A 12,514-nucleotide genomic window follows, 5' to 3' on the forward strand; every position below is an offset into this window, starting at 1 on the left:
TATTTTCCAGCATATTATGAAGCACGGTTCTTCATCAAAATTGGAAACAGTATGTCTGAGCAGCAAACCTACTAAGACCTGGCTGTTCATGTGAGCATCAATCATAGAAACATGCAAGAAATCCCTAGTAACTTTGGAGGAGCTTCGGAAATCCACAGTGTAACTAGGGCAATATGTCTACATGACAACCACTTACCAGTAAATCCACAAATCTGGCAAGAAGAAAGCTGTTGTTGACAGATCACCATAAGAAGTCCAATTGGGAATTTATAACTTAGCTATGACAGACACACAGCAAACATCTGTAAGTAGATTCTCTGAGCATTTACTTCCTTATTGGCAAGACGCCGTCTTCTTTTCCACTGGAAATTAACTAAACCACCCTCTAGCAATCAGTGGAAGACACCATGTCCTTTCTAAAACTGGAGAGAATTAGATATTCAGTGAAAGGCAACTCAGCCAAATTTCATAACTTATGGTGCCCTTTCATGACATTCTTTCACTCTCTTCAGTCTCTTCCCCTGGATTGAATGCTACACCCCATCCCAACCCCCCCCCCCCCCCTTTTTTTGTTGGTTTTTTTAAATTTAAAAAAAATTTTTTTATTAGGTTTGTTCTTGTGTCTTGTTCTCGTATGAAAAAGAAAAATACTCATAGGAGGTGAATTGTATGCCTTTTGTCAGTTAGGTACTTTCTACCTCTTCTATTTCTGTAACCTGTTCGTTTCTATCGATGCCATAAAGAAGATGTATATCACGGCATACTTTGTTAAGAGTAAAGATTTTGCCTGTAATGTCTCTTTCCCTTCTAATAAAAATATTAAATAATAAAAAAAAAAAAAATAGATTCTCTGGCCAGATGAGAGGAAAGTTAACACCTATGGGCCACATTCTGTATAGCCGAAAACTGCATAGCTGAACAAACACCACCATGTTTCACATCCCCAATGTGAAACATGGTGGTGGCAGCATTATGCTGTGGGGATCAACAGATACAGGAAAGATTATCAGAGTTCATGTTGGAGATGAATGGAGCTAAATAATCCTGGAAGAAAATCTTTTAGAGCAATGGTGTCCAATTGCCACAAAGTTTGCTTTCCAATAACATACTGTGCTAGCTTTTCAAATGATTGAGGCACATCAGTAGAATGTATTTGTCTTTTATTAACTCAGTTTTTTGCTTCTATTTTCATATTTTAATACCATACTAGGTAAGGCCAGATATTTAACAAAGTGTATTGGAAAAAGTAGTAAGTCTTGTGCCATTTTTATAGCATAGAACAGACTTTTATTTCTAGACTAATCAGAAAATAATAAACCCCCCAAAGGTAAAAGACAGTAGTCTGTTTTTATTTTATTTAATTTTTTTTTGCAAAGGTGCACATCTATATGTTTAAAATCTATAATGATATACAGATTCATTTTATACAGAAATCAATCTGCACTGGTCATTTTATAAAGAGATTAAGTATTTAATAATAGCAAGTAACAGCACAATTCGGTTTTTCCTAATTGGGGTTAAACTTGATTACTGTTCACAATCCTTAAATGGAAAGCAGAACAGAATACACAACAAAACATTTGCAGGAAAGAAACTGAGCCAAGAAAAAAAATGACTCAAAACTCAAGTTGCTGCAGTTGTGTTTAATAATGGCCTCTGAAACAAAAAATGTAACCAAATACGGTTTGTCTAAACTCTGCCTCTGGTTCTGCAAACACATCCAACACCATCAACCAACATACTGTTCAATCAGTTTCGTTCAGTGTGCACTCCATTAGGGGATGTTATTGTGACAACTTTATTATTCTAACAATAACAAAAAATGTGCTATGAGTAGTGTAACTCAAAGTGATTGACCTTAAATATAATTAAAGATATCTAAGTAGAGTTAGATAAGCATGGTTTAAGTTTTACATTCATTAACAGATAATCCTATGAGTCAAAATAGTAAACTTGACACGGTCCAACTAAATTCCCATCATTACACACATAACAACTCACATTCTTTTAGAAACATCTCTGCCATCTAAAATAGAACATCTTAGCAAGAAAAACTGTTAAATATGAGCCCCCCTGATTACTGGGACAGATATGTAAAGGGGGCAAGTTTTGAACAAATCAAATAAGAATAAACCTCTACATGTGTTTGTTTGGAAAGTTTGCTCTCAGGTCCTGAAGAGCACCGCGGCCGTCACAGCTGTAAGAGCCACAGCAACCACTGGCCCCCAGATCATCCACGGCTTCTGCAGGGAGCAGCAACACAGAAAAAAAAAATAAACTGAACATGACCAAAAGACGCCTCCCATCAGAGGATCACCGACGTTCACACAGAGGGAGTTTGCGACTGAGATCAAGACGAAACACAGCTGATGGAAGTAGCCAATTAAAGACAAGCTCTTTAGAATAAAAAACTTGCGTCGTCACAGCCAACGGGGAGAAACAGTTGTTAAGCGTTAGCCATTCAGACAGAACAAACAGATGTCAGATGTTGAAAGCTGCATGATTAGAGGTTAAGATTTCTTAGACGACAGTTTTCCCCCCGAGGAGGGCGTTCTGGGAAAGCAGGAAAAACCCAATTAATTCATGCAATGATTGAGATGACAGATGTAGGCCGGCTCGGCAGGAGTAATGTGTACCTTGCTACCACATTGCGCCGAAGCACCAAAACAGCAAAGCCAGGATAAGGCCGATGACTATGGCTTGAACAGGCAGCAAAAGTGGCGTCTACAGAAGGGAAGGGATATTATAGTAATCAACTGCAAAGGGACAGACGTCTGTGGGTGTTTAGCTTTCTTTGAAAATGTGTCACTCAATCACCCTGTCTTTAACTGGTGGTTTTCACAGTTGTTTGGCTTATAAGAAGCTGCCAGTGTTCAGCATTCCTCACACAGACATATAAGAAAACAGATGACAGCACAATCCAAGGACTGTCTTCTAAAGACTGATTGGTATTTGGGTAAATTTTTCCTATTTGCTGTTTATCTGTTTTTTGCCCAATGCTGGCTGTCCCTGACACTGCAAAGGAGTTTTCCTTAACGTGAACATTTATCCAAACTTAAACATTCTTAAGATGCTTTTTTAGGTGGGCAATATATAGCATCACATCAGGATTTAATTCAGAATGTACTGGTGCTAGTTGGCTCAGGATATCTCCCTAAATCCCAAACTTTTAAAAACTTTTCAGAAACTCTACAGGTTATTGAACCTAACTGTATAAATATCCCCCCCTCCCCCCCAAATCCTTGTATGCGTGAAAGGGAGCATAATTGCTAATATAATAAAACACAATTTGTAAATCATAAAAATGATTCACATTTTATGTCTTAAAATCAAACTAAATTGGACACGGTCAATATAATGTTGCAGCAAAGTTAAAGCAGGGCTCGTCTACAGAAAACCAACTTCACAAAAGATGTGTTAAATCATTTCTAAACTCAGTTACGGATTGTTATTTAAACACTTCTATTACATTAATGTATTGTCAGTTACATGTAGAGAGTATGACATTGACAGGGGTCGGTACTCACATTTGACCCTTTCTCCTGTAAATCCTCCATGCCAGCTTTGAATTCCTCCAGTTGGTCGGTCAGTGTCTGTTTCTCCTGCTCAGTCTTCTCGTATCTTTCCTTTAGGTCAGAAAGCTCCATTTCAGCCTCCTCATACTGCACAAAACAAGTAAAAGACAAAAAAAAAAGAGAGAAAAAAAGAAAACTATTTTATTTTCTTCTGGGTATCTGTTGATGGAGTAAATCTATCCTCTTCACAAGTTTTGTCCACTTCTTACAATTGAACCTTCTGCTGAATCTACTTTATGTTCAGCTATTCAGTGCAAGCTGAGAGTATCCGATGCAAAAGGAGGCCCTCCGTTTCCTTTTTTCATTCAGCGACTGAAAGAGTGGAGGTTAGCGATGACTTCATCTTTGTTTTCTTTTGGGCTACAATGCCACTCCTGTCTGTTCGCTACAAAAGTGAGTGATCCCAACCCTGCTAGCTGATTCTGACTGGCGGTATACAGCAGGTTTGGGAGGAACGGTTAAACTCACAAAATCCCTAAACTTTTCCATTTTTAACACGTTACAACCATAAACTTCAAAACAATTTGCAAGGACGGGGTGATGCAATGACTTAAAGCAACACATAATTCTGAAGTGGAAGCAAAAGAATACACAGTTTATGGAAGCATTTGTATTCAGCCTCTTTACTCTCATAATTGAGTGTAACTAATTGCCTTTAGAACTCCCCTCAATTTGTCACTTTAGTCTGTTTGTGTGTAATTCAATCTCGGTATAAATCTAACCATCAGAATGCTCAGCTGTTGGAAAGTTTAAAGCATGGTGATAGTCAGGTTATAAAACCTAAGTTTTGAACATTTCATGGATCCTCGTTCATCTTGTACACTCCTGTCCAAATATGTCTTTTTTGGAAGAATGATGAGAAGAAAGGGTTGTTGAAAGAAAGCCACATCAAACCTGGTGGAAGAAAAGATTGCAGATGTAATTGCATCAATAGTGTTTCCAGGAAGTATTGAATCGGGTTTTTAGTGTGAACAAAACCAGTAGGTTGTTTCAAATAACTTGTAATTATGGTTAAAGATTGTAGGTAGACTTAGTGGTTGTTGTTTTTTTGCTGCTTTTCACTAGGAAAGCAAAGAATTAAGCAACTTGATCATGTTTTAATTGAATCAACTGTATTTATGTTACCCTTGATTCTTCTCTTTTTCATACAAATTATTATTAAGATTTTTTAAACATTTCTTCTAAGTATAATTATTGCTCCTGTGCAAAAAGACAGAAATGTAATCGTGGGTGACTTTTATGCTGACAATTCACTTGCATTAATAAGTAAACCTCCATGGCTTGTTGAGAGGGAACGAAGGAAATGTCATGAATAGTTAAAGACCATGTCAACATTGTGGCTGTAAAGCAGTGTGGTCAGCAGCACATCACATGCAGCTGCAGTACCGCACACTGCAAATGTCACAAAAGTATAATGACCAAAGTTCCAGATTTTATTCGATTTTCTATTTCCTGAAATCAGAATTAATAAAATGCATCATATGATTCAAATGTTAACTCTGATGTAGAAACCCCGAGACCTTGACATGAATGTACCTCTTTCTGCAGAGCCTTGCTGCGTCTTTCTGCCTCATCCAGCTGGGTTTGCAGCTTGGAGTTATCCTGCTGGTGCTGAAGTTGTACGGCCACCAGGTTCTTCTCCAACTCCTGCTGAGATTCCTCCAGGACTTTGAGTTTGCCATTCAGGTCAGTATTCTGGCCACGCAAACTACCAAAAGCCGAACAAAAAAAAGCAACAAAATTTGGAGGAAAACAGAGAAAACAGTGCTTAGTTTATTTTGTAGTTTAATATAGTAAATAGGTCACATATGAGGGGTAAAGCTACACCTTATGTAGATCAGTGTACTGACCTGACGAGGTCCTGCTCCAGCTGCTGCTGTTTCTGCAGCAACGCCTCTTTTTCACTGCGCAGTGCTGCACATTGACTCTGCACACTGGCCGTTTCTTTCTGGTGAGCCTTAAAGATCTCCTCCTTCTCTGCCCTCAGAGAGGCACACTCATTTTGCAGACTGTTCTTTTCTTTCTGATGCTTATTCACCATGTCCTGTTTGTCGGATCGCAGGACGGAGCACTCTTTCTGCAGACTGTTACACTCCAACTGCATAGACTGCAGCTCATTGGCTGCAACGAGAAAGTGGTTTATGTAATCGTGCAGTCTCGGAGCAGATGGTTTGCTTTCAGTCTGCATGCACATATTCTAAAGCATGGTTTCAAAAAGTTGGGGAAATTAATCAAAAAGTTAATTTCTTTCAGCAAACTCAATTTAAAATGTGAAACTCATATTCATCACACATACAAGAACAGAGTTTCCCACAGTTCAATATAAGCCTGGCAGGCCACCAGACTTTACTTGTGCCCCCACCAGGCTGAGCATTGTTTATTTATTTATTTTTAATTATTGCCTTTTTTAAAGATTTTATAGTTGGTATTTAGGTATTAATACTTCAGTCTTCCAATAACGCAAAGCTATCAAATAATATTTTCAAATTTCCTGTCAACTTTAAACATTTTTTAACTCCAAAACATGGCGGCCGTCTTGATGGCTGCCCTAGTGCCCCGAGCACAGGGGTTTAGCAAGTTTTCTAGGGGAAACCCTGAAGTAAAGCTAAAAAAAATAGAATATTATGAAAAAACTGAATATTTTTACTATTAGAAATTTTTTACTTTAATATCATCAGCTAACAAATACATTTTTAAATTATGTCACTCTGTGTGTTATTAATCTTTATATTTATTGAAACGTTTTACAGCTTGAATTTCATTGCTGAAATAAGTGAAGTTTTTGGTGATATTCTAATTTATTAAAACAGACATATGCAATCCAAGTTTAAGCTGTTTGGAGACCATCTCAAGTATACAAATTTATTCTTAACGCAACAAAACTCATATTCCAAACCACTTGGTCAGAAAGGTGCATCTTTGTAAGAGGACAATACAACGGTTGATTTGGCTTCGAATTGTATATTTGCGCCCTTTCTACCTTGTATTTCAGCTGTTTTCTGCCACTGCTTGCTTTGCTGCTCCAGATCACGTCGCAGGTCCTCAATCTCCCGCTCGTATTTGCTGGCAGTCTGACGCCACTTGTCCAGGTCCTTGGAAGCAGTTGCCAGGTTAGACTGGACGGCAGTGACATCACGGTCCCGCTCTGCAGAGGCCGCCTCCAGGGATCGTTTCAGCGACTTCATCTCATCTTGTGCTCTTTGCAGCTCGTCACGTAAACCGGAAGAGACATTTATCTGGTCCCTTAGAACATCCACCTCATCCTGGAGCTGCTGCAGCTGGCCTGTCCAAACCCAGGTCAGTGTTTAGATAAGAAGAGGTGCCTTTTAATGGCTCCTTAAAGAAAGAAAGTATTTCCAGTCTATAAATAAAAAAAATTACCTTGGAGATGTTTAATCTGTTTGGAAGATTGCTCGGTTTGTTGTTTATGCCCTTTCCTCTCTTCTTCCAGAACACCTTTAAATTACAAACGTATATTTGGAGCTTACTGTATGTGTAAGCATGAAAGCACTGAGAATCTAAATGGCTGAAATGTATGCAGCATCTTAGCTACTCCATATTACCTTGTAGCTCGATGCATTTCTGCTTCTCTGTGTTGGCTATCTCCCGGGCCTCTCGAAGTTCATCATTCAAGCGCTGAATCATTTTCTCAGATTCACCAGAAGAACCCATGTTGGACTTGGTCAGATCATCTAATAATGAAAAAAATGTTAGAAAATGTCAACTGGTGTCTGAGCAGAACACCTGTCAGGTTAAAGAGCTTCATATGGAGGATGAAGACTACTGCAGACTTACAAACACTTATCAGCATGAATGTCGTGTTAAATTTGAAGCTGATCAGTTTTGAACTGTGCTTTCTTAGATTAAAGGACTAATGTCCCAGCAAGATCTGGAGAAGCTCATCCATGCATTTATCTTTAATCACATTGATTACTGCAACAGTGTCTTTAGTTTCTGGGCTCCACTAATCTGGAACAAAACTACAAAACAGCCAAAACATAGAGTTCCCTTAAATCAAGGATAAAAATCCACCTGCTTAGAGATGCTTTTGATTCATAATAACTGAAAAATTGATTGAAATTGCACATGTGCTTGAAAATGTTGATGATGGCATTTGACAAAGTGTAATGTTTATTGTTTGCTTCGTAATTGGTTACTGTATTTCGTTTTTGTGGTGTAAAGCACTTTGAATTGCCTTGTTGCTGAAATGCGCAGTAGAATTAAACTTATCTTCCCAAATCAAGTCAACCATAATAAATGATGTTTATTGTGGTTTAATTTCCCTTAGCAAGTTGCATCTGGACTATGTATTTTCTTGGCACAGAACTGACACAGTTGGGTGGCCAGGTCACCCAAATTCCACTTTCTTCGTCCTTCCATCTTCAGTGTTTTTATTATGTGGTGAACATAAAACATTTGCTGTAGCGATTTCAGTCAAACTTGAAGTCGTCAACTTTGGACAATGAACTTATTCCTTGGTCACAACCCTCTAAGTCTATGTTGATGAAAACTGGCTGAAACAGTTTGAAACTTGTGGTTGCTTACTTGTTGCTGAACGCTATAAGCTCAGGGAGACGGTTTGGTTCAGGCAGTGAGTAGTTGGACTAGTGGTCGTTCCCAGGGCAAGAATCTTCAACGCTTCTAACCTCAACACTGTGGACAACCCACTCTTACAAAAATGTCTTTGCCAGAGGCAAATTAATTTAAATGAACTCTACCAACTTTACCCAGAATAATGGTCAAAAACCTAGCCCGAATTATGAAAGAAGTTATTCATGGTAACAAATATCCTGTGGTTTCAGGGTCCACTATGCTATGGCAGATTTAAACCAATAATAGTGAACTTGTATTTATAATGTCAAACCTTGTGGATCCTAGTCATTTTTTTGTTGCAGTGAACAGTTCAAATCAATCATTAAAAGCTTAATATGATGTTTAAGTCTGATAGAATTTAGATAAAATTTTGTGATGAGAAATGAGTTTCCATAAAAATACAAGAGCAGAAGATCTGACTACGTTAATTCAGGTGCAGGCCCAAATAGTTAACAAGGGCTGCTAGATGATTTCCCAAGATATTGAAATAGGCCTGTTACATAAACTAATTACTCATCCAGAAATAGGCACAACTGTACGATCTGCATTTTCTGTCCAAGCTTCTAAACCAACTGTCCATCACCCTAGCATCATACCACTCTCTGGCACATTGACATTGTTTATTATTAGAAGCAACATACAAACAATGCACAAAGGAAATGGACCTGCCAACGTTGTCAAGGGTCTGTTGTGTCTCCTGGGAGGGGTGGAAACAAACTCCACAAATATTTCAGCTTTGCAAATTCCCCTAATCTGCCACAGCTAAGAAAAGAGATGACCTAATCCAGCACCAAGCATTTGGTTGGGGCCCAAAACAAAGAGGAACAGCAGGTCGAGCTTGTGCACCATAAATGGATGGAAGGACTTGAAGTGCCATGACAAGTTACAGTTGTTCATCAATGTCCCTAAACTGGACAAGTGTGAAACAATGGTTAGGTGCTGGTGACATCCTTTGACGAAAGCACATGACCACCCAGCTGTGTGCCAGACAAAGGAAGAGAGGGCATGTTTGCATATGTATGAGCGAGAAGCAGAATGTGAGTGGGTTCCCTGTCCTGTAAGTCTACTGTTTGTGTTCGCTTCATTTGAAAGACGCAATGAGGATATTACACACAAGAGTGCAACATGTTATCTTTAGAAACATTAGCACTTACAGTATGTAATTTATTGTCACAGAATGACACCTGACAAAGCAGATATAGTTTAGTCTGTGAGTAAAAATACCCGGTTGACTTCAGGGGCTTGGGGGAATGACGAGCATCACGCTGCCTCGAGTGACGACAGAAAACAAAATGAAGGAGAAAGTCTTTTTTTAGCTCAACTGCTGAAGGCCAGAACCATCGCGGCCCATGTTTTCCTGACGTCTGTTGCCTTCTGAGAGGCTGATGTAGCAAACTGAATCAGAGGTGCTCTGAATGTCCACATTATTCTCTTGTAAAGTGCTGATCAACCTGCCAGCAGTGATATTCAATTACAGCTCCAAAATGTTCTATCTGAAGGTGTCTCTCTGAAGTGATACGGAGGACACTGTTTGCCTTGTGCTCTCTCTCCCTCTCTCTCTATAATGTGCAGTGAAGTGTTACAAATTCATCCATCATGCAAAATTGATATGCTTGGACATTCTGACATGAATCCCCTTATTTGTTTCAAGATGCCTTGTGTTGGCCCATCGTTGCCTTATCTGCAGGCTCTTGTGCTCAGAGTAGATACATTCTCTAATATGTTGGAATAAGAGGTCATGATGTAAAATAAGGCCATTTACAGCCATATGCTCTAAATCCAACTCATAGCTCCAAACTCTGATCTTACTCATGCTACATTAGTGTTATTTTTAGCAAGGTGCGCTGTGGCATGAGAAAGATACTGCCAACTCATTCAGCTTAATTATGTATGTCCATGCTTGTTGAAATAAATAATAGCAGAGCCGAATTACCTTTAATCAATGAAACGCTGTTGAGTGGATCACTCAGCTCTTTCTGATCCATTTCCTTATCTGCTAAAAACAGGAATAAAAATGAGAATATAAATTCAAATCAAGCAGCAATGTTGACAAACAAATAACTCCCCCTGTTAATGCTGGAGATTTCTTTGAAAAAGAAAGCAAAAAAAAGTGCATACTCATCTATGACGACGATGGTTGTTTTTTAAAGAAACAACTGCTTAAAATGTCCCTAAATGACCAGAGGACATAATACATACAGATTAAAAGGTAAAAAGAAAAGCACTTTGAATAATATTACCTTAGGTGATCCAGGAGCTACAGTGCTCTGTGTGCCGAGGCTACAGCAGTCCCTGACATGAAGAACTCTTCAGCAACTAACAGATTTTTTCAGACGTGAACTGGAGCAGTCCAAGCAGAAAAAGGGGTTGACTCTGATGTGACGACAAACGTTAAACCAAACCTCCCTGCTGTATCTGGACTCAAACTAACGTGGAATTAGAACGAAGAGGATTAAAATAAATACACCAAGTGGTATCGTCCTCCTGTGCTTCTGTTCAAGTAAAATGTTCATCCTGAAACACAGGATTTCCCCCCTTTATATGTAAGTCCAACGCTCCTGGGTCACAGATCCGTATAGGACAACTGGGAAGCTGCAGCTGCACACTGACACAGAGAGGTTTTGTTCAGGCTCCGGAGCAGCTCTAAAGCTGGTCGGTACTGAAGTATAAACCTACAGGATGACACGGAGTAGTGACTGCTACTGCAAGACTGTGTGTCATGAATGTGCAGCATCCTCCTCCTCTGTTGTTTTATCCTGTGTACCAACAGAATAGCTACAGTACTTCTGTGTTTGTGCAAGATCCAGATATGATCTGTGCAGAGCTGGACTAGAAAGTACCGGACAGTGCTTTGCAAAAGTATTTATAACATTTAAACTTGTTTACATTTTGCCACATTACAGCCACAAACTTTTGTTTTTGGGGGGGATTTTTTCCTGATAGATTAATGCAAAAACCCAGTTGCCTCACCTGCCTGTGGAGAAATTCCTTTTGTTGCTGTTACATATACTACTCTTTGCAAACCTAGTGCTTCTGTAAGCATCAGTTGTCTTGCCACAGATTATTAATTGTATTTAGGTCTGTGTTTTGACTTGGCCATTCCTAACATAAATATGCTTACATTCCATGGTAACTGGATTATTGTCCAGTTTGTGGTAAATGAAAGTCTTTGGTTTTCTTCCAAGACTTCTGAATATTTAGCTCCATCTGTCTGGACAACTTGATACTGCAACCACCATTTCTGACAGTGGGGATAAAGTGTCTAAACCAATAATCAAAGTTTTTTCCCCCCACACTTAACATTTTGAATGTAGGTCTACAAATACCACAACAAATTTCAAAAGCTAGGTCAACCTACATTACAAGATCTGATTTGAGTCAATCTGATCTTAAACCCTGTACCACCGTTTGATTGAGTTAAATCTATAAATCAATGGATTATTCTCTGTTTTCATTGTTTGCTCCCTTTTATTTTAGCAATACTGCAATTCTTCATTAGGTGATGTACTCTTAATTAAAATGGTTTACATCTTTAAAAAGAAAATCATAAGTGGGCCACCAGATTCAAAATAATTTGCAAACTTGCTAATGGCCAGATCGTTTAATTATTATTATGGACCCTTAGCTTTATTTTTTGTTAGCAAAAAGTTTTAATTTAAACACGCAAACATTAAGAAATCACTAAACTAACTAGTGTAAGCAGTGTTTTAAAATGACCCTGCTCATTACCTCATTTAATCTTTTACATTTTTTGGAAAGAGAAAGAAGCCAATTTCAAAGTGTCAAATTATAAAGACAAATTTATTTTAAGTTATGGTTGATATACAGTATACAGCATTTTTATAACAATTGAAAGTAACATTACTGTGCAATGAAATCACACTATCTACCTGGGTTACATAGTATGTAACCCAGGTAGATAATACCGGGCCCTTTAAGCAGTTTTTGAACCTGCAGAGTGGCAGATCATTCATATAATGTCCTTAACTCTTTTTTTGACCATAATTTTAAATAAAAACACATACGAAATCACATAAATAATCAGTAAATACACAGATTTTACATTTTCCTCATAATGCGGCTTTTTCAGATTATGGAAGCCTGTTTCCGCCACTCTGTTAAAAAAAATAAAAATAAATTATCTCATTATAATGAGATAGTATCTCAAAATAATGAGATACTAGTATCTCATTATAATGAGATACTATCTCAAAATAATGAGATATATATTTTTTTTTTACAGAGTGGCGGAAACGGGCTTCTATATCAGATTAAGTTATTTTTAAAAATTTGTCATAATTTTTTTTATTATTTCATACCTTTCAGTCAGTTTTGGAAACGGTAAC

General features: G+C 38.2%; 1 protein-coding gene across 4 annotated transcripts; it reads right to left on the reverse strand.

Annotated features, from left to right (window-relative positions):
- Positions 1-1,623: 1,623 nt before the first annotated feature.
- Positions 1,624-11,427, reverse strand: slmapb (sarcolemma associated protein b). Of its 4 annotated transcripts, none has more exons than XM_028015694.1 (10): positions 10,409-11,412; positions 10,102-10,161; positions 7,139-7,267; positions 6,957-7,031; positions 6,556-6,858; positions 5,426-5,696; positions 5,112-5,283; positions 3,528-3,662; positions 2,637-2,724; positions 1,624-2,243 (listed from the first exon to the last, which is right to left on the reverse strand). In XM_028015694.1, exons 2-9 carry the CDS (start codon positions 10,151-10,153, stop codon positions 2,641-2,643), a joined length of 1,221 nt encoding a protein of 406 aa, XP_027871495.1. In that variant the 5' UTR covers positions 10,154-10,161; positions 10,409-11,412; the 3' UTR covers positions 1,624-2,243; positions 2,637-2,640. The 4 variants fall into 4 exon arrangements, with proteins under 4 accessions (XP_027871495.1, XP_027871486.1, XP_027871512.1 ...); XM_028015685.1 differs by having other exon boundaries at positions 10,102-10,164; positions 10,409-11,410; XM_028015703.1 differs by lacking the exon at positions 1,624-2,243 and adding an exon at positions 2,263-2,553 and having other exon boundaries at positions 10,102-10,164; positions 10,409-11,427.
- Positions 11,428-12,514: the final 1,087 nt, after the last annotated feature.

This window comes from Xiphophorus couchianus, chromosome 1 (genome assembly GCF_001444195.1).
Source record: "Xiphophorus couchianus chromosome 1, X_couchianus-1.0, whole genome shotgun sequence".
Classification (NCBI taxonomy): domain Eukaryota; kingdom Metazoa; phylum Chordata; class Actinopteri; order Cyprinodontiformes; family Poeciliidae; genus Xiphophorus; species Xiphophorus couchianus.

Bases quoted from the DNA above. Each gene is read 5' to 3' on its own strand.
- slmapb (XM_028015694.1), bottom strand. From the start codon at position 10,153: ATGGATCAGAAAGAGCTGAGTGATCCACTCAACAGCGTTTCATTGATT. The intron at 6,859-6,956 runs GTAATTTTTTTT...GGGTTTGGACAG, and splicing joins ACAGATTAAACATCTCCAAG to GCCAGCTGCAGCAGCTCCAG. The intron at 2,725-3,527 runs GTGAGTACCGAC...TCCCTTCTGTAG, and splicing joins TACAGGAGAAAGGGTCAAAT to ACGCCACTTTTGCTGCCTGT.